This window comes from Peromyscus maniculatus, chromosome 23 (genome assembly GCF_049852395.1).
Source record: "Peromyscus maniculatus bairdii isolate BWxNUB_F1_BW_parent chromosome 23, HU_Pman_BW_mat_3.1, whole genome shotgun sequence".
In the NCBI taxonomy this organism is placed as follows: domain Eukaryota; kingdom Metazoa; phylum Chordata; class Mammalia; order Rodentia; family Cricetidae; genus Peromyscus; species Peromyscus maniculatus.
In genome coordinates, this window is record NC_134874.1 from 58,138,821 (window position 1) to 58,162,045 (window position 23,225).

At 37.5% G+C, this 23,225-nt stretch overlaps 1 protein-coding gene across 1 annotated transcript in view; it reads left to right on the forward strand.

Moving 5' to 3' along the window:
* Window positions 1-23,225, forward strand: part of LOC102906506 (vomeronasal type-2 receptor 26-like) — a 194,515-nt gene that overhangs the window by 103,144 nt on the left and 68,146 nt on the right. The window contains exons 6-8 of the mRNA XM_076560666.1: window positions 11,239-11,530; window positions 12,807-13,619; window positions 15,795-16,022. Of these exons, the coding sequence (XP_076416781.1) occupies window positions 11,239-11,530; window positions 12,807-13,619; window positions 15,795-16,022 (1,333 nt within the window). The remainder of the gene's footprint in view (window positions 1-11,238; window positions 11,531-12,806; window positions 13,620-15,794; window positions 16,023-23,225) is intronic.

Here is a 23,225-nt window from a genome sequence, read left to right on the forward strand (position 1 = left end):
ACTACAACTGACCATTAACTTGCGTGTCTTAATGATCTTCTACAATTTATACCAAGTTCATAGTTTGTATAAGATTAGAATTTTACAGTTTTATCCCTGTCAATCTGAGCCTTTAATTTTTTAGTTGAAGATTTAATTGAAGATCCTTTAGCATCAAAGTAAAACCTTAAACCATAAATACAGTCCACATTGTACAGTTTAGCTTCTTTGTCAGAAATCAGATATTCATAGGCATGTGGATTAATGTCAGGTCTTCAATTCGATTCTGTTGGTCCACACATCGTTTTTTTTATGCCAATACAAAGCTGGTTTTATGACTATAGCTGTAATAGAGCTTGAGATTACGGATGGTGAAGCCTCCAGAGGTTGCTTTATTGTAGTGGTTTGTTTTATCTATCTTGGGTTTTTGTTTTTCCATATGAAGTTGAGCATTGTTCTTTCCAGGTATGGGAAAAATTGTGTTGGGATTTTGATGGAGACTGCATTCAATCAGTAGACTGCTTTTGGTAAGATTGTCATTTTAACTATGTTAATCCTACCTATGATTGAGAGTGGAAGATCTTTCCATTGTCTGATATCGCCTTCAGTTTCTTTCTTGAAACTTGATCATGGTGGACAATTTTTGATGTGTTCTTGGATGTGGTTTGCAAATATTTTATTGAGTATTTTTGCATCAATGTTCATGAGGGAGATTGATCTATAACTTTCTTTGTTTCATTTTTGTGTGGCTTGGGAATCAGAGTAACTATAGCCTCATAAAAGGAGTTTTATAATATTCTGTATGTTTCTATTGTGTGGAACAATTTGAAGAGTATTGGTATTAAATGTTCTTTGAAAATCTAGTAGAATTCTGCATTGAAGCCATCTGGTCCTGTGCTTTTTTTTCATTGGGAGACTTTTAATGACTGTTTCTATTTCCTGAGGGGTTATTGGTCTATTTAAATTGTTTTTCTCGTCTTGGTTTGACTTTGGTATGTGGTACCTAAATAGAAAATTTCCCATTTCTTTTAATTTTGTAGAGTACAGGTGTTTGAAGTATGACCTGAGTATTCTCTGTATTTCCTTGTTGTCTGTTGTTATGTATCTCTTTTCATTTCTGATTTTATTAATTTAAATGCTCTCACTCTGCCTTTTGGTTAGCTTGGATAAGGTTTTGTCTATCTTGTTGATTTTCTCAAAGAACCAACACTTTCCTTCATTGATTCTTTGATTTGTTTTCTTTGTTTCCATTTTATTGATTTCACCTCTCAAATTGATTATTTCCTGGCATTTATTCCTCCTGGGTGAGTTTGCTTCTTTGCTTCTTTTTGTTCTAGAGTTGTTAAAGTGTGCTGTTATGTCACTAGTGTGAAATTTCCCCAGCTTCTTTATGTGGGCATTTAGTGCTATGAATTTTCCTCTTTGCACTGATTTTATAGTGTCCCACAAGATTGGGTATGTAGTACATTCATTTTCATTGAATTCTAGGAAGTCTTTAATATCTTTCTTTATTTCTTTCTTGACCCAGTGGTGATTCAGATGGTCATTATCAGCTTCCATGAGATTGTAGGCTTTCTGTAATTTTTGTTGTTAAAATCTAACTTTAAGCCATGGTGGTCCAATTGAATACATGAGGTTCTTCCATTTTTTTATATGTCTTGAGATTTGCTCTGTGACTGAGTATCTGGTTGATTTTAGAGAAAGTTCCATGGGGTGCCTAAAAGAACATATATTGTTTATTGTTTGGGTAGAATGTTCTGTAGATATCAATTAAGTCCATTTGAGTCATAACATCTGTTAGGTCCCTTATTTCTCTGTTAAGTTTTGATATGACAGATCTGTCCAGTGGTGAGAGTGGGGTGTTGAAGTCTCCCACTAGTAATGTATGGGGTTTGATGTGTGATTTAAGCTTTAGTAATAATGTATCTTTTACATATGTGAGTGCCTTTATATTTGGGGCATATGTGTTCAGAATTGAGACTTCATATTGGTGGATCTTTCCTGTGATGAATATGTATTGTTCTTCCTGATTGATTTTAGTTTGAAGTCCATTTTGTTTGATGTTAGGATAGCTAGTCCAGCTTGCTTCTTAAGTCCATTTAATTGGAAAGCCTTTTCTCAGTCTTTTATTCTGAGGTAGTGGCTATCTTTGAAATTGAGGTGTGTGCGGCAGAAGGATAGTTCATGATTTTATATCCATTCTGTTAGCCTATGTCCTTTTATAGGAGAATTGAGTCCATTGATATTAAGGAATGTTAATAACCAGTGAATTTTTGGTTGTAGTGTGTGTGTATTTCCCTTCCTTTGGGGTTATCTATTGCTTGTGCTTTCGAGGGTACATCTGACTTCCTTAGGTTGGAGTTTTCCTTCTAGTGCTTTCTGTAGGGCTGGGTTTGTGGATAGGTATTATGTAAATCAGGTTTTTGTCTTGTAATATCTTGTTCAGTCTGTCTATGGTGACTGAAAGTTTTGCTGGGTATATTAACCTAGGCTGGCATTCATAGTCTCTTATTGTCTGCATTACATCTGTCCAGGACCTTCTGGCTTTCAAAGTCTCCGTTGAGGAGTCGGGTGTTATTCTGATTGGTCTGCCTTTTTAAGTCACTTGACTGAGAAAGGAGAAACTTTGCTGCTCTTAATATTCTTTCTTTATTCTGTATGTTTAGTGGTTTAATCATTATGTGGTTAGAAGACTTTTTGTGGGTTCTAGTCTATTTGGTGTTGTATAAACTTGTATCTTCATAGGTATTTCCTTTATGTTGGGAAAGATCGTTCATGATTTTCTTGAATATATTTTCTGTGCCTTTGAGTTGGTATTCTTCTCCTTCTTCTACCCCTATTATTCTTAGGTTTGTCCTTTTCATGGTATCCAAGATTTTCTGGACATTTTGTGTTATGACTCTTTTGGCTTTACTGTTTTCTTTTACCAATGAATCTATTTCCTCTGCTTTATCTTCTATACCAGAGATTCTCTCTTCCATCTCTTGTATTCTGTTCCTTATTCTTGCATCTGTGTTTCCTGTTTGTTTAATGAGATTTGCTATTTCCAGAATTTCCTCTGGTTGTGTCTTCTTCATTGTTTCTATTTAAATTTTCAGGTCTTGAACTGTTTCCTTCACATGTTTATTTTTTTACATGTTTTTCTTGGATTTCTTTAAGGGATTCATTGATTTCTTCGTGTGTCTTTCCCTCAGTTTCTTTAAGGGAAAATTTCATTTCCTCTTTAAAGGCCTCTAGAATCTTTATTTAGTTATTTTTAAGGTTACCTTCTTCTGCTTCTTCTACATTGTGATATTTAGATCTTGCTGTTATAGGCGGGCTAGGTTTTGGTGATGCCAGATTTCCCTTTATGTTGTTGTATGTATTTTAGCACTGACATCTACTCATTTCTTCCTCCAATAGTTGCAAGAGGTGCTTGTGTCTGATCTATCTGATCGTGGTCCACTCTGTGCTTGCTGTGTCTGTGTCTCAGGGGGCCCTTCTGGGTCCAATCTTAGCTCTTGCTCTAATTGAAGCTGGCAGATTCTGTATGTCAGGGAACTGCTCTTGGTCCAGTCCAAGCTAGCTGATTCTGAGACTCAGGGAGCCTCTCTTGGTCTTATTAGAACTCTTGGTCCAGTCAGAGCTGGCAGATTTTGTGTCTCAGGAAGCATCTTTTGGTCCAATATGAGCTAGCAGATTGTATGTCTCAGGAAGCTACTGGTATCCCAGGGTGATGCTATTGGGGTAGGGCATGGGTCTTGTAGATTGCTGGGTCCTGTGGGGAGTTTTGGTGGTGGTGCCTGACACCAGAATCTTACCTCCTGGCCAGCAACTCTTTCTGTAATGAGAGCTGGCATATTTCCATGTGTCAGGAAGTTACTGGTGTCGTAGGTAGATGGTTATTGTGGTAAGGCATGGGTCCTGTAGAATGCAGGGTCTAATGGGGGTTTTTGGTGGAGGAGCTTGCCCACAGGAGTTTTTTCTACTGGCTGGCAACTTGGGCAGTGTTGGATGGGGGTTCTCATATACAGGCTGTGTCCTAGGGCCTGGATCCTTTAGGCAGGACTATTTAGGTGTGAGAAGAGTTACTCACCTCTTGGTCTAATGAGAGATGGTAGATTCCTTATCTCTGGAAGTTACTGGGGTCACACTCAGATGGGTACTGGGTAGGGCATTGGTCTTGTAGATTGCAGGGTCCAGTGGGGGATTTTGGCAGGGGAGTCTACCCACAGGACTTTTTCTTGCTGGCCAGCAAATGGGACAGAGTTGGGTCAGGGTTCTTGGGGACTGCCTGTGTCCCAGGGCCTGGGTCCTAGAGGCAGGACTGTTTGGGTGGGAGAATAGTCCCACACCTCTTGGTCCAGTGAGAGCTGGCAGATTCATCAAACATTTGCTGTAAGTTCTGTTTTTCACAAACAATAATTGAATTAAAGTCACATAAACAGTGTGCTGTGTCAGATGGATCTTCAAGAACAAGAGTTAAATTAATGTTACACAGAGGCATGATGTAGATTTTATATCTCTAAATCCTTTTTTTAAAATAAAATTTACCCTAACTTTTCATTATAGATTTTACAGCTTTTTCAACCACATTCAATGAATTTACAAACCCTGAGATAGAGAAAGTTTACAGACTTTACTTACAAACATAAAGATAAACTTCATACTTTAGTAAAAGCTTTAGAGATGTAAGAGAGGGAAGCAGATTAGCATCCCGGACCTTTATCGGGAATAATTTACTTTTTAGCTGTTTTTAAACACACAGCATAGTTTCCTGTGCTATTCTGCTTTCTCTACTTCTCTTGTCACAGGTTGAGGTGGCTCACCTAACACAGGACAGATTTGAACGAAAGCCTCAAACAGAATGCTGAGGTCTGGAGGGAGAAAACTAATACCCAACCCCACAGACACTTTATTTATAGAACACAAAAGCATGAAACAATTTTAATATTATAATATTATCCATACCCCAAACATATGTGAATGTTTGTAAAAGTGTATCTAGTGATGAGAGAAGGGACTGGAGCAAGCAGAGAAGAATGAAGGCTCTAAGATAACACAAGAGCAGGGAGCTAAGACGCAGAGACAAGAGATTTTTGAGAGAAGAGAGGAGAGAGAGAGAGAGAGAGAGAGAGAGAGAGACAGAGACAGAGACAGAGAGAATTTAGTTTGGGATCATATGCTTATGATAACAGAAATTGTTACAGTCTGTGGGCATTTGGAAGTCCAGTGTGCCATCTATGGTCACTGAGCTGTCCTGAGGCCAAGGCCAAGTCATTTGCAATAAGACAACTAGGATTAATGTAATCTCCAAGTCTGAGAAGGAAAAGAGATTGGAGAAGGCACATGAGGAGTATGCAGAGCAAGCTCCAGGCGTAAGGAGGGAACACATTGGGAGGGAGAGCAAGGATGGGAGAGAGAAGGGTAAGTGTCCCGGTGACAAGAATTGCAACCATGATGTCTCCAAGTGACCTAGAGATTTGTCAGAAGGAAATGTCTGAAATAACAAAGGAGCAGCATCCCTTTCTATGTGACTGACACACAGGCTACACACACTCTAGACAACACATTCACACATCAACATGGAGTGGCCTCAAGACTGTGTCTCAAACATTCTCACTTCATCTAAAACCAGAGAAGTTGGGATAACAGGAAACAGAGATCCCAATGTCTTATCAACAAGCATTGATTTAACTCTAGATAAAACAAACAACCCAATTTAAAACACATGGCACTCAAATGAGAGTGCAGAAAACATGGAATACAAATGGCTGTGAAAGATTTTAAAGGTGTTCAATCTCCTTAGCAACCAGTGAAATAAACATTAACGCTTCTTTGATATTTTGTCTTACCTAAGAACGCAAATTACAACAAATGCTGGCCCTTATGTGGGTTAAGGGGACCACAGACTGCTGTAGGCCCTATGTAAATTAGTGTGGAGGCTTTCTAAAAGTGTGAAAAAAGATCTACAATATCCTCTATGTTTATCAATCCTGGGTATATACATAAAGGCCTACACATCCTACTAAAGAAATTCTTGAACATCCAGGTTCATTGTTGCTATATTCACAGTAGCCACGAAGTGAAAGCAGCATAGATGTCCCTCTACTGATGTATGGATATTGAAACTGTAGTACATGTACACCAACTGAATTTTATCCAGCTGAAAACACAAATAGAATTATAAAATTTACTTGTAATGGATGCAGCTGGAATTACCACTCTGAATAGGGTAACCCAGACACAATAACACAAACCCAAATGCTTTCTCTCATATGCAGATGCTAATTTCGAATCTTCAGGTATCTCTACCTAATGGTGTACCCATGTAAATAAGGGAATTAGAAAGGTGCAATAAAAAGGGATTTCACTAGCAGAGGAATGGAGCACATGTGGTATGAACAGGGGAATGGAAATACTGGAGCAGGAAGGGTTAGGCAGTGAGTTCTGGGAGTTCACATCAGTAGAGGGAGTGTGCGAAGGATGAACAGTAAGACCTTGGAGAAGACTACATGGGAATGTACTAATATAGAATTGTCCTAAAATACATACAAAAATAATTTAAATGTCATTATTCTATATCTACAGAATAGTGTTTCTCCCAGATACAGTGGGCCATCAAACAAAAATCCCAGCACTATGTATGTTTCAGGTTGTTTGTCAATGCTGTCAATACACATGCAAACATTACAAGCTATTTCTGTTGTTCATGGTTACCCTCCAGAATTTGATGGTGTTTGCATACTTGAGTTATAGTACTTGGAGAAATCAAGCTGGTGCTGACATGGAAACTTTATTCCTACCTGCTAGCATCCACAGAGCTGAAAAGTTTTATGCATATTAATAACAAGAAAACATAATTAACTGTCTAACACACCAGTGACATCTGAAAACTACAACTATGACTGGCAGGGAAAGATATGCACACTGGTGGCATATCTTTATAGTGGCATGAATATTACAAGGGTAACCCATAATATTCTTATCATATTTAAGTGCAGTTCCATTAGACAAATCTCATGCCTCACTCCCTTACCTGACCTAAGAAACTCTGGCTAGTCATGCCATTGATTCAAAATGAGAACTACTATAATTATTATGCTAATAGAATATATTGTACCTTCCTCCTCAGTTCATACCTTTATATGGACAGTTCAATGCATACTTCCTTCATACCTTTTCAGAGAAGCTTCATGTTCCAATAGCTGGGAGTTATTACACAGAACTATAAGTGATCACCAACCAGATAATAAGAGACTATGCTCAGCTCTACATGGGGTATGTTTATCATGCACTTTTTCCCCAAAGCTCAGACCATGTCAGAAGACTGGTAGACTTTTCTAAGAGTCAAAAGTAGTGTATGGTTTGGGGTGAAATTATTCCTTACATCACATGGTCATGGCACACATAAACCTACTGCACAGGACCTGCACTAAAGATGCCAAACACATTAATGGGATAGAGGATCATGGATACCTTTCTGCCTGAGGAGCCTTTGGCATTTGGTAGCTTCCAGGAATGGGAAATTCAGTTTTCTTTAGGGTGTAAACACTGAGAGGATTGCCATACTGCAGCAGAAGGCCTTACTATAATGTATATGCTGGTAATGCAGAGTGGACTCTATGGGGAATTACAGAGAATGCACTTGAATTTGGGTGGAGAAAGTGTCAGGAAGGATAAGGGAGGAAAAAGTGGTAATGGGGGTGGCACAGATTTGATGAACACATATGCTATGCATATAAGGTATTCTCAAGTAATTTAAGCATCCGTACTCTGCTAATGGAGTGGAGAAAAACTGAATCAAATATAAAAATTTAAAAAAGAAGATGAACATATGGAGGGAGGTCAGCTGACAGTGTGGAATCTTGTCTTTTCTTTGGCTTATGTTGTTCGTGAGTCTTTATTGGATGAGAATCTGAAGTCCACCAGCCTGTGCTCATGGGAGCCATTTTCCCCATTTGAACATCAGAGCCATGTAGCCACTTTGAGCTGTGGATTCTGAGAACTAGCAAGATTTTCTCATTCTTTGGGGCCAACCCCAACCATACTGCTCTGGTTACTGTTTAGCTGGAGGATGTCTCCTTGGTGACTTGAGACCGGGAAGCCACCATATCATGAGAACATTACAGTTGCTGACACTTGAAAACCTGTTCAATATTAATCACCAAGTGAGAGGTCTGCTGTGTGACTCTCAGACTGACAACATGATGTCACAGTCGTGTCCTTCACTACAATGACCAACAGGTTTGCAATTCTGTATTTTTTACTGACCTCGTGGTCTCAGGGGTTTCATTCAAACCCCAGGATAACTCTGTGGGGAGAAGCTTGGTTTGTGGTTGCCCTGGACTGGGCTCTCTTTCTCATGTCCTTCCTGGTATAGCTTGCCTGCTGCCTAATCCTTTTGGTCCATAATTTTCCTACACTCCTTCTCTCTAAAATACACATTTTATTCTTTCTATCACTCAGGACATGAGGCAGACTAAATACAGTACTTATAAATATATCTCAGACAATATATTTTGATCTCTCTGCTCCCCAACACCTCAATATTTAAGATGCAATTCTATCATTTCCTCTTTCATTTTCTACCTCCAACTCTATCCTGTCCTCCCAGCCCTACTCCCTCTCAAATTAATTTTGTTTTATGATTTTTATGATGAAGGGTGCATACATATATAAACAAATGAGTACACAAATTTAACCAGCTGAACCAATTGTTTTGTGTTGAGTATTGCTTTTGTGTCATAGGAAAAACCTCAGCCCTCAGATCAAACAGAAGAGACAATTCATTCTAGAAACAAATTTGAGTGACTATGGCTGGTGACCACAGATTTGGCTGACCCCAGATTACATGATCCAAGGTAGGGGCAGTTTCATGAAGCTTTTGTAGTAAAATATAAGAAATTTGTAAATCAAAAGATTAGTGAAAACAACAGAGTGGAAGTCACGGGCAAGATGTGAAAACTTATCCCACAGACCCAAGATGCTATGCAATGTCATTTTTAGCTTTTAGGTGGTTGGAAGTCAGTTGTCTCATAAGTTAGTAGATTTCAAACATCTTTAATTAACTAGTTATAGGAGGTTAGCTCACCTGCAGACATGTCCAAGAAATGGCTGTTCAGGGTGCTACAGTTAGCCTGGAATAAGTTAATGAGTCTCTAGACATACAACACTTCAACCTTCCATATCACAGAAGTTCTATTCAGTCAGTTTTCAGACATGGCTCTTTCCAGGGATTCTCATGTATGTATTTATAAACATGCATACAATTATACACATGTATGCATTTAAACACATCTATGAATTTGTACACATGTATGTATTTATACACAAGTATGCAATTATATTTACATGTATGCATTTATATACCTATATGCATTTATACACATGCTTATACTTCTATACATGTATATTTATACACATGTATACATTTGTACACATTTATTGTATTGTACACATGTATGCATTTATAGAAATTCATAATTCATACACAATTCATTTATACACATACATGCATTTATACACGTGTATTCTTTTATAAGCATGCATAGACTATAGCATGTTATACATGCATATATTTATACATATGTATGTATTTATAAACCTGCATGCATTTATACTCATGCATACATTTATATACACATATGCATTTTATACATGAATACATTTATATGCATCTATTCATTTTTACAATATATGCATTTATATACATGCATACATTTCTATACATGTATTCATTTATACACATGCATGCATGTGTACACAGGCATACATTTGTACACATAGATGCACTTATGCACATGTATTCATTTATATACATGCATACATTGATACACATGTATACATTTATAGACATGTATACACTTTTACTGCTGAATATTTGGTATTAGATAATCCCTGGGGGAAAATAATTTCTCCCTCCCTCTCTCCATAGCTTCCAATTACCAGGTTTCGTACAACAGATTCTCTCTTAACATAGCATCTAGCCGTAGATCCCAAATTAACACAGTGTAAACAAACTGCATTTCTTCCTGCTGCCCTCAGGCCTCTAGGTAGATTCTGCTTCAACAGAACCCAGGGGACTTGGGCCTCATGAATTCTCTGACTTGTCTGCAGTGGGACTAGGCAGGCTCTTGTCAAGCAAAGTTTTAAAAGCACCCTCTAGAGACCGCTCCCCAACCACCAAATGACATGTGTGAGACAGTTCAGCCCAATTTCCTGCTTCCAGAGTTTCCTTTCCTCTCATTCTGAGCACTCTTCACTGCCTTCATGGATTTGGGAGCTTTTCCTCTTTTTCATATTCTATTTTCAGGAACTTTGATTCTTTCACTGGCTTACACAGGAGATGCTATCACTCATTTAATCTGCAACCTTAGAGAAACTCTCTTTTCTTTCTTTATTAGTTTTTCAATTTTTAATTTTTTTATTTTATGTCTATGAGTGTTTTCCCTACATGTCTATCTGTGTACCATATGTGTTCCTTCTGACTGAAGAGGCCAGAGGAGAACACATGACTTCTTAAAACTGGTATACACTATTGTAACCCGAAGAGTAGCTTCTTTGACCTGTTAGAGCACTCCCCAAGAACAGCAAGTAGTCTTAACCTCTCAGTCACTTCTCAAGCCCCAGAAGCACTTCCAAAAAGGTTTATTTATTTTTATGTCAGGTGTTTGAGTGCTTTCCTTATTATATATGTGTGTATGCCACATGTGCCTGGGGCCCAAATATGCTAGAATTGGAGCTCCTGGCTGAATCTACAGATGGTTCTGAGCCACCATGTAGGTTCTGGGATTGTTACAAGGTTTCCTACAACAGGAGGCAGATGCCTACTGCGTAGCTCTCTGTCTATGTCCATAAGAAACACTTTAACACTAGGCATGCACGGAAACAAAATTATTACACTTTTCAAGAATGAGTATGAAATTAAATCATTACAAAATAAAAGGATATGAAACTCTTATTCACAGTCCTAGAGAGAACAGTAGTGTCTTCCCTCACCCAGTGCTTCCATGAATAGAAACATCATAAGCACCATGTACTGATCAGCTACAGGAGACAGACAAGTGACACTAAATCCACACTATGCTCTTCAAGAAACCAAGTACTGAGACTTTGAGTCATTCCATGATGTTTCTGAGCTGTCAGGGGCTCATTCACACAAGCTTTATGTGTCAGGAAAGAAGTCAGAACTTAATGACGTCTAATTTCTTGAATTTGCTAAGGAGTTTCTAAGAACAATGGCCTGACTGTACCCATCATTCTGCCCCTCCTGTTTAGATGGAGATGGAAAAACTATCAATATTTGCTGGCATTCTACTTTGCCATTGAGGAGATCAATAAGGATGTTCACCTGCTTCCCAATGTGACCTTGGGTTTCCACCTCTACAATGCCTTTAGCTCCCACCGGAGAATCTTGGAGGGCCCTCTGATGTGGCTGTCTGGAATGAGTGAGTTTATCCCTAACTACAAATGCAAAACTCAACACAAAGCCCTTGGAATCATTGCAGGAACCAGGCCTGAATTTTCTGCTGCAATTGGAACACTTTTAGAACTCTACAAAGTTCCACAAGTAAGTTGGCAAAGATTTGGTGTCCATAATCACATAAAACATCTGACCAAAAGAAAATGGAGAAGTTTTCTATATTTCCTGCTGGTGATTTCAAATGTAAGTGAAAGAATTACGTGGATCCTGCCATGATCAACAGTGGAGTGTGGTGAAAAACATGAGCAGTAAATACTGTGGATTTCTAAGAAGATCACTTAGTAATATTCATGATTCTATCTCCAGTCACTGGCAAGATGTACTTGGCAGCTCATAGCTGAGTGCTGTTCATAAGTCAAACATACAACCCAGATAACTAACTGCCCAAGCTGGGGTATAAACATCTTAGAGTTAATTATGTGTTCAATGAGTGACAGATAGAGGAATAGTAAGTTCAGGACATGTAAACAAATCTGGGACAATCCTTGGACCATCACAAATGAAAATGTTCCAAGGAGTTTATTTTCTCATTCTGGAAAGTAGATCTCTGAATAGCACTCACTGAGAACATCTACTTAGATACATCCTGACAATTGGCTCTTGCCAGGCACTACTGAAGCAAAGCAACCATCAGTAGGCATCACTGCAAATAGAGAAAATATTCGGTGAGTGAATTACTCATGGATAATCAAGATTAGAAAATCAGACAGTGTAAAACTTATCATTATCACTCAGTGAAACAATTCATACATTTATTGTATCCTAAAGTAAGAAAAAATTATATACACAAGAATTTCCATCTATCTCAGAGATTTGCATTTTAAATTAGTTTCTTGGTAATGACTTTGTCAAACCTATCATTTGGGAAGTATGATGCAACAATGCTTGGTGAAATTCCCCCAGATATTCATGATTTGCTCTTTTCTAACACAGGAGCGAATCTGTGACGAAAAATGTGTTATTTACATTCTTGAAGGCAGAGGATCTAGGGAAGGTGATGTCCTGTGGTCAGAGTAAAGCACTTGGTAATGCTTCTGCAGTCTAACTCTACATCCCATACTCTGTTCCATTGTTATTAGAACAAGAGAAATCCATGGTGCCTTTAAAATCTAACATGAACAGAATATTGTTCACTCAATTGCTTCAGAGTTCTTAGTAACTCTGTAGCCCATAGTACTTGACAAAGACCATATTCCATCACACAATGAGAGAGAGAAGCTAATATCACAGAAGACAGTCTCCTTACCAACATTCAGTTTCCTGATACCCTTATGCGAATAATGAACTCACTTTCTCTCTAAGGGTGAGGAATCCAAATACCTAGAAACTCAGAATCCCCTTTTTTTTCTGTTTGCTTCTGCAGGTCACATATGGAACTTTTGATTCTATGCTAAGTGACAGAGATACATTCCCATCCCTTTACCAGATGTCTCCCAAAGACACAGCTCTAACCCAAGGGGTCACCTCTTTACTGCTGCACTTTGGCTGGAAGTGGGTAGGGATCATCATGTCTGATGATCTGAAAGGAAAGGAGTTCCTCTCTGACCTGAAAGCAGAGATGGTATCAGAAGATATCTGTGTGGCTTTTGCAGAAAAACTCCAGGCTAATTGGAAGTTTCAGTTAACATCTGATGTTGTGTTGGTGAATTTGATCAAACATACACAATCAAAAGTGCATGTATTCTATGGTGATATAGATGACTTAGTATTTTTCTGCAGGCAAAATGAAATCATGAAAGCCAAAAGGAAGGTGTGGATCATGGCAAAGTCCCACTTAGTTTATTTAGAGTCTGTATTCTATGAAAACAATTATTTGAAGGACTTTTTTGAAGGAAGCTTCTCATTTTCAAAGAAGAGAGATATCCCTGGCTTCAAGCCCTTTCTAGAGGCACTTACACCCTCCCGGTACCCAGGAGATCTTTATTTCCATAAATTCTGGATTGACTATTTTTATTGCTCACCTCCTCCTCTGCTATGTGGAAATAATAAACCCTGCCCACAGAATACATCCCTAAAGACAAAACAAGAAATAAATGTGATGATCACTTCTGAGCCTAGCTTTTCCATATGGAATGCAGTGTATGCAGTGGCCCATACCCTCCATAAAATGCTTTTGGGGACAACAGGAATAGGATCTCATGAAGACACAAACCACGACAGGCTTCTACCCTGGCAGGTAAGCCTATCTCAAAAGCAAGGGAAGCACTGGGAACTTATTCGTAGTTGAGTCATTGAAGTCAAACGTACAACACATTTTCATCTTATAATAAAAATAAAAGGCAAAATGGAAAGAGTTCTTTCACAGTGGGTAAGTATGTGTCTGTAATTATGGTGCACGATTTGGGCTACTGTAGCTTTGATTTCAAGACATGAAATTTGTGCATATTTTAAAAAATGTTTTCCTTTTATGTAATGAAATTCTGTTAAAATATTCAAAATCAATTATTGTCAAAGTTAGCAAGTTCAATAATAATAATTTATATAATTTCATGGAATATATCTGGTGCCATTAGATAGAGACATAGTCACCATATCTAACAGCAGCTATTTCACATAAAATATAATATATATTTAACTACCCAATACCATAGGGAGAAACTTTTATGGAAAATAAAAATAGGCTGCCATAACCTCAAAAGTAACTGAGAAAGAAATTGCTTTTTACAGACTATTTACTCTTAAATAAGATAAAATTAAGGAGAAACCAAAGACTATGCCTCCATTATTAAATATTTTAATACAGATTGTGCTCATGAGCCTAGGCCATATCACCTTTTTATAGTTACAAGTGGGTATGTTTGGGCTTAAACCATCCTGATATAAACTTTTGACTCAATTATACCTATGAGCCTTGATGTTCCCGTTCAAATAGGTGATCCTCAAGAAGTTTGGTGAACAAACTTTTCACTTTTATTTCATTTTAATTCAGTCTAAAGTAGATAAATAGAAAATGAACTCTGAATGTATAGTGTACTATGTAGCTTTTAGTATTATGGATAATAATATTTGACATAGACATGGACACAGTTTGTGAACATGGCTTCCAGAGATGTGATATTAGGTAAGTTAGTGTGTCTCTTGTACAGAAAACTGAATATCTAAAAAAACGGTTCTTTATGAAATGAGTTGTTAAATAGTTAACACAATAGTGAATCTCAGAATGTGAAAAATTAACCCATTGTATTAATTTAAATACGTAATGAGATCAAGCTGGAGGGATGACTCAGCAGTTAGGGACACTTGATGCTCAGTCAGAGGACCTGTGTTTGGTTGTTAGCATGGCAGCTCACAGTTGTCTGTAACTCCAGGTCTTAGGAATGTGTCACTCTCTTCTGCTCTCTGCAGATATCAGGAATACAGTTTGTGAATATACATACATACACATAGGCAATACGCAGAATTAAAAATAATACAAATCTAGGGACCAGAGAGGGCTGTGAAGTCAGATGTAACTGCTGCTCTTGACAAGATGCAGGTTCAGTTCCTAGTATCTACATTGCAGCTTACAAATGTCTCCAAGTCCACTTCCACTCAGTCCAGCACACTCTTCTGGTCTTCACAGGCACCAGGAACATGTGTAGTGCACATACATATGTCCAGGAAGGAAATTCATACACAAAATAAATTAATATAAAAATATTAGAAATCATTTTAAAAATTTAGCTTAATCACAGAACATTTAAATTTTAATTTTGACTCCAATATTGTTCTTATCAAAGTTGAAAGACAAAAGTTGTGACCCAAACTGAATTAAGGATTGGAGGCAGGCAGTGGGTCTATTTCCAATTTCCTGTAAAACAAATTGCATACAAAATTTCTGCATATTAATATATATTGTCAAGAATATGGAATTTTGAATAAACCCCTGCTAATATTATCAAGTCCAGACACTCTCTCTATCTACATGTACACATATCTACCTACCTAACCATACACACATAGGTTCAAGTTGTGCCATAAAGAAGGTAAATATCTTAACACCTATAAACAAATAGACTAGTGTTGCTTCCATTTTGTTCCAGATTCACTCAGAAATCATCTGTATTTTCTAATTAGAGACATTTTTTCCTTGCTGGGGAGAGACACAGGGCCTTGTTCCCACTAAAACATGGTCCACACTGCAGTATGTTCCACCACTTAGACAACATTTTTCTTTTTGTTCAGCTACTTCCACATTAATTTCATAGGGAGAAAAGTTCATCTCACTGGAACAAGTGGGGGAGACAATTGCTCAAATGAAGTCTCTTCAAAAAGAAAGCCAGTGTAGGGAGAGAGAAAGAGGATTGCTCTTAGGGACCACAAGTGAGAGATTTGCATACACTACTCATATCCAATTGATGTCTCTCTCCAGCTTCATCCTTTTCTGAGAAAAATTCAATTTACAAATGCTGCTGGAGACCAAATATGCTTTGATGAGAACAAGAATCATGTGGAAAAGTATGATGTACAAAATTTTATGGGACATACAAATCATTATTCATTTCTAGTTAAAGTAGGAGAGTTTGTCTCCAGGAGTCCACAAGATCAAGGCCTTTTCATCAATGAAGTTATGATCAAATGGCCAAGCAACTTCAATCAGGTCTGGCTGAATTTCAATATTTAATATATAGACAAATATCTGCAACGATTTATGAGAACTGATTGTGATGTCTCTTTGAAATTTTAAATTATTTTTATATTCTAATTTCTTAGCTTCTGTTGTGAGGTTGTGCATGAATTCTCCTGCATGTCACTGCCTGTGCTTGTTGTGGCGACAGTCAGCACTGGTTACCTTCCTCAGTTTTTCTCCATTTTATTGTGAACATAGTCTCTCTCTGAACCCCTTGCTTTATGATTTAGCTGTATTCAACGGGACAGTGACACCCTGTCCCTATGAATGCCATATTGGGAATACACGAACACAGTTCTCCACCTCACTTTTCTATATTTCCCTTCTGCATGATCAAATTCAGGACCTCATGCTTATATTGCAAGTACATTAAGTACTGAGCCATCTCCTTAGTTCTGTTTGATATCTTCAATTTAGAAATAAATCAATCTTTTGATTTTGTATAGATATGATATATGTATATATATGTATATACATGTTCAGGTACATATACATATACACACAAGCACACACATATCGATGGATAATGCTGGTAGATAGAATTAGTTTAAATTGAAATTCAATTTGGGTGTGTTCATTCATGCTGCAGGGAATGAATAAATCAGCGTTCATGACTGTATATATGAGTGTGTGTTTCTGTGAGTATTCACATACATGCACACAATCATGTGTATAAATATATACATATTTTCCTTATATATATGCATGCTGATGATTAATTTTCCCTCAGTTTAAGATAACTCAGACTCAAACATGCCCACAGGTTTTACAAAGAGGAAATAAATTACCAATGTTTATGCAATTTCTCATTATAACTGATGTTTGTGAGCTGCCTGGTTTGTATACTGGGAGCTGAACTCAGGTTTCTCTGTGAGAGCAGCCTGCACTCTGAATCACTGAGCTGGTTCTCCAGCCCCATGTATCTATTAATATGTAGATATTTATGAAACAGACACTGACTTCCAAATCATGGCAAGAAGCATGTCTAAGGGAAGGAGAGAAATATATCCTTGCATATACAATTTCCAAAACTATTAATATTAAAATTGTATATAGTTGTTTTTTAATATAAATATATTTTTAATTCGTTCTTTCTTCTTTTTATATTATTGAGAAATTTTCTATTCAATTTATTATCAACCACAGATCCCCTCTCCTCCCTCCTCTCGCCCCACAGCCTTCCCTCCCAACCTACCCCCCCCGCCAGTCCTGCCTCCTCCAAGGCAAGCCCTCGAATGGGGAGTAAGAAGAGCCTGGCACATTCAGTAGAGACAGGTCCAAAGCCCTCTCTGGACTGCACCAAGGTTGTGTAAGGTGTCCCACCATAGGCACTGGGCTCAAAAAAGCCTGATCATGCACCAGGGATGGATCCTGACCCCACTGCCAGGGGTCCCCTTAAACAGTTCAGCCTATTAAATTATTTCTCCTTTGCAGAAGGCCTAGTGTGGTCCATGGGGGCTCCACAGCTATTAGTCCACAGTCCCTGAGTTCCCACTAGTTTGCTTGGTTGTCTCTGTAGGCTTCTCCATTGTGATCTTGATGCCTCTTGCTCATAGAATCCCTCTTTTCTTTCATCAACTGGACTCCTAGAGCTTGGCCTGGTGCTTGTCTTTGAATCTCTGCACCTGTGTCCATCAGTTACTGGATGAAGCCCCCCCTCAAGTTTGTTCATGGAGAGCTCATCTATTTCTCCTTCACAGGGTGATCCATTCATTCCTCTTTGGGTCATCCTCATTAACTAGCTTCTTTGGAACTGCGGGTTGTAGTCTGGTTATCCTTTGCTTTACATCTAGTGTGCACTTATGAGCAAGTACATACCAGGTGCCCTTCTAAGTCTGGGTTACCTCACTCAGGGTATTTTTTCTAGTTATATTCATTTGCCTGCAAATTTCATGTTGTCATTGATTTTTACTGCTGAGCAGTACTCCATTGTGTATATGTGCCACCTTTTATTTATCCATTCTTCAGCTGAGGGGCATCTAGGTTGTTTCCAGGTTCTGGCTATTATGAATAATGCTGCTATGAATATAGTTGAGCATGTGTGCTTGTGGTATGACTGAAATTCCTTGGGTACATGCCCAAGAGTGGTATAGCTGGGTCTTGAGATAGATTGGTTCCCAATTTTCTGACAAACCGCCATACTGATTTCCACAGTAGTTGTACAAGTTTGCATTCCTACCAACAGTGAAGGAGTGTTCCCTTTGCTCCATAACCTCTCCAACAGAAGCTATTATCAGTGTTTTTGATCATAGCCACTCTGACAGGTGTAAGATGGTATCTCAGAGTTGTTTTAATTAGCATTTCCCTGATGGCTAAGGATGTTGAGCAATTTCTTAAATGTCTTTTAGCCACTTGAGATACTTCTGTTGAGAATTCTTTGTTAACTCTGTAGTCCATTAGTGCATTTTTAATTGGATTGTTTGGTATTTTGATGTCTAGTTTCTTGAATTCTTTATATATTTTGGAAATTTAGACCTCTGTCAGATGTGCGTCTGGTGAAGATCTTTTCACATTCTGTAGGCTGTTGTTTTGTCTTAATGACCTTGTCCTTTGCCCTACAAAAGCATTTCAGTTTCAGGCAGTCCTATTTATTAATTGTTACTCTCAGTTTCTGTGCTACTGGTGTTATATTTAGGAAGTGGTCTCCCATGCCAATGCCTTCAAGACTACTTGTTGTGGGATAATGCCCTTGTATACTGGTTTAATAAAATGCTGATTGGCCAGTAGCCAGGCAGAAAGTATAGGCAGAGTGAGTAGATGAGGAGAATTCTGGGAAGAGGAAAGGCTGAGTCAGGAGTTGCCAGACAGACACAGAGGAAGCAAGATGACAAGGCAGAACTGAGAAAAGGTACAAGCCACATGATTAAACATAAATAAGAATTATGGGTTAATTTAAGTGTAAGATCTAGTCAGTAATAAGCCTGAGCTTTTATAAGCAGTTATAATTAATATAAGCCTCTGTGTATTTACTTGGGGGACACAAGTGGGAGAGATTTGTCCCTATAGCTGGCTAGCCAGGACACAGGAAAACTTTCAACTACAACTACTTCTTACTTTTTCTTCTATCAAGTTCAGTGTAACTGGATTTGTGTTGAGGACTTTGATCCATTTGGAATTGAGTTTTGTGCATGGTGACAGTTATGGATCTATTTGCAGTTTTCTACATGTTGACATCCTGTTATGCCAGCACCATTTGTTGAAGATGCTTTCTTTTTTCCATTGTACAGTTTTGACTTCTTTGTCAAAAATCAGGTGTTCATAGGTGTGTGTGTTTTAATGTCAGGGTCTTCAATTTGATTCCATTGTTCTGCTGTATTTTTGTTTTGTTTTTGTTTTTGTTTTTTTACTATAGCTCTATAGTAAAGCTTGAGGTCAGGCATGGTGATGCCTCCAGGGGTTGCTTTATTGTACAGGATTCTTTTTGCTATCCTGGGTTTTTTGTTTTTCCATATGAAGTTGAATATTGTTCTTTCAAGTCTGTGAAGAATTTTGTTGAGATTTTGATGGGTGTTCCATTTTATCTGTAGATTGCTTTTGGTAAAATTGTCATTTTTACTATGTTAATCCTATCTATCCATGAGCATGGGAGAACTTTCCATTTTCCGATGTGTTCTTCAATTTATTTTTTCAGAAATTTAAAGTTCTTATCATATTTGTCTTTCACTTGCTCAGTTAGACTTACCTCAAGATATTTTATATTATCTGTGGTATTATAAAGGGTGATGTTATCTTATTTCTTTCTCAGCCCACTTATCATTTGTATATAGGAGGGCTCCTGAATTTTTTGAGTTAATAATGTATCTTGCCACATTACTGAAGGAGTTTATCAGATGTAGGAGTTCCCTGGTAGAATCTTTGGGGTCACTTATATATACTATCATATCATCTGCAAGTAGCAAAAGTTTGACTTCTTCTTTCAAATTTATATTCCCTTGATCTCCTTTTGTTGTCCCATTACTATAGCTAGAACTTTGAGTACTATCTTGAATAGATATGGAGAGAGTGGACAACTTTGTCTTATTCCTGATTTTAGTGGAATTGTTTTGTGTTTCTCTCCATTTAATTTGATGTTGGCTGTTAAAATGCTGTAAATTGCCTTTATTATGTTAAGGTATGTTCCTTGTATTTCTGATCTCTCCAGGACCTTTATCATGAATAGGTGTTAGATTTTGTTGAAGGATTTTTTTAGCACCTAATGGGATGATCATGTTTTTTTTTCTTTCAGTTTGTTTATATGATGAATTACATTGACAGATTTTTATATGTTGAACCATCCTTGCATCCATGAGATAAAGCCTACTTTGTCATGGTGGATAATTTTTTTGATGTGTTCTTGGATTCAGTTTGCCAACATTTTATTGAATATTTTTTCATCAATGTTCATGAGGGAGATTGGTCTGTAATTCTCTTTCTTTGATGCATCTTTGTGTGGTTTGGGTATCAGGCTAACTGTAGCCTCATAAAAGGAGTTCGGTAATGTTCCTTCTGGTTCTATTGTTTGGAACAATTTGAAGAATATTGGTATTAGCTCTTCTTTGAAAATCTGGTAGAATTATCTGCTGAAACTATTGGGTCCTGTGTTTTTTTTTTTTTTTTTTTTTTTGGTTTTAGACAGGATTTCTCTGTGTAGCTTTGGAGCCTGTCCTGGACCTTGCTCTCTAGTGCAGGCTGGCCTATAACTCACAGATATCTGCCTGCCTCTGCCTTCCAAGTGCTGGTATTAAAGGCATGTTCTGCCACATCTGGCCAGATTGGGAGACTTTTAATGGCTGTTTCTATATCATTAAGGGTTATAGATGTATTTAAATTGTTTGTCTGATCTCAAATTAACTTTGGTAAGTGATACCTATCCAGAAAATTATCTATTTCTTTTAGATTTTCCAATTTTGTGGAGTACAGGTTTTTGAAGTATGTCATCATGATTCTCTGGATTTCCTCATTATCTGTTGCTATGTCTCCCTTTTCCTTTTTGATTTTGTAAATTTGGATGCTCTGTTTTTCCCTTTTGGTTAGTCTGGGTAAGAGCTTATCTATCTTGTTGATTTTCTCAAAGAACCAACTCTTTGTTTTCATTGATTTCTTGTATTGTTTTCTTTGTTTCTATTTTATTGATTTCAGCCCTCAATTTGATTATGTCCTGGCATCTATTCCTCCTTGGTGAGTTTGCTTCTTTTTGCTCTAGAGCTTTCAGGTGTGCTGTTAAGTCACTAGTATGACATTTCTCCATCTTCTTTATGTGGCCATTTAGTGCAATGAATTTTCCTCTTAGCACTGCTTTCATGGTGTCCCAGAAGTTTGGGTATGTTGATCATTCATTTTCTTTGAATTCTAGGAAGTCTTTAATGTCTTTCTTTATTTCTTCCTTGACCCAGTGGTGATTCAGTTGGGCATTATTCAGTTTCCATAAAATTTTAGACTTTATGTAATTTTTGTTATTGTTGAAATCTAACTTTAATCCAACGTGGTCTGATAAAATACAGGAGGTTATTCCAATTTTTTTTGTATCTGTTGAGATTTGCTTTGTCACCAAGCATGTTGCCAGTTTTAGAGGAGGTTCCCTGGGGTGTTGAGAAGGAGGTATATTCTTTGTTGTTAGGGTGGAATGTTCTGTAGAGATCTATTAAGTCCATTTGAGTTATAATATCTCTTAGTTCCCTTATTTTTCTGTTATGTTTCTGTCTGGCAGACCTGTCCATTTGTGAGAGTGGGGTGTTGCCATCTCCCAATACTAGCATGTGGGGTTTGATGTGTGATTTAAACTTTAGTAATGTTTCTTTTACATATGTGGATGCTCTTGTGTTTGGGGTTATAAATATTCAGAATTGAGATTTTATCTTGGGGGATTTTTCCTGTGATGAATATGTAATGTCTTTTCTGATCTCTTTTGATTGATTTTAGTTTGAAGTCTATTTTATTAGATACTAGGATAGCTATACCAGCTTGCTTCTTAAATCCATTTGATTGGAAAATCTTTTCCCAGCCTTTTATTCTGAGGTAGTGTCTGTTTTTGAAGTTGAGGTGTGTTTCTTAAATGCAGCAGAAGGATAGTTCCTGATTTTGTATCCATTCTGTTAGCCTGTGTGTTTTTATAGGTAAATTAAGTCCATTGATATTGATGAATATTAATGACCAGTGATTGTTAATTCTTGTTATCTTTTGGTGGAAGTGTGTCTGTGTGTTTTTCTCTTCTTTGGTATTTACTGCTGCGGGGTTATCTATTGCCTGTGTTTTTGTGGGTGTATCTGACTTCCTTTTTTAAATTTAGTTTTTCTTTTTAAAAATTTATTTATTTTTCTATTATCAGCTTAATACAGTATAAATTCTTATCATAATAGTGAAATGTTTCATTGAGACTTGCTCAGTAATTGAGTAAAACCAAAACTTATTATAAGCCACAGTAATTCTAGGGTAGCCCCTACTATATAGCCTGCATGGTTCTGTGCATTGTAGTCTGATTGTTCTTTGCTTTATATCTAGAATCCACTTATGAATGAGTACATACCATGTTTGTCCTTCTGGGTTTGGGTTACCTCACTCAGGATGATTATTTCTAGTTCCATCCATTTGCCTACAAATTTCATGCTGTCATTGTTTTTCTCTGCTGGGTAGTATTCTATTGTGTATATGTACTACATTTTCTTAATGCATTCTTCAGTTGACAGGCATGTAGGTTGTTTCAAGGTTCTGGGTATTACAAATAGTGCTGCTATGAACATAGTTGAGCATGTATGTTTGTGGTATGATTGGGCATTCCTTGAGCATATACCCAACAGTGATTTATTTGGCTGGGTCTTGAGGGAGATCGATTGCCAAGTTTCTGAGAAACCGCCATATTGATTTCCACAGTGGCTGTACAAGTTTCCATCCCACCAACAGTGGAGGAGTGTTCCCTTTGCTCTGAATCCTCTCCAACATTGACTGTCATTAGTGCCTTGATCATAGCCATTCTGACAGGTGTAAGGTGATATCTCAGAGTCATTTTGATTTGCATTTCTCTGATGATTAAGGATGTTGAGCATTTCTTTAAATGTCAGCCATTTGGGGATTCTTCTTTTGTGAATTCTCTGTTTAGCTCTTTAGCCCATTTTTAATTTGATTGTTCAGTATTTTGATGTCTAGTTTTTTGAGTTCTTTATATACCATGGAAATCAGTCCTCTGTCAGTTGTGGGGTT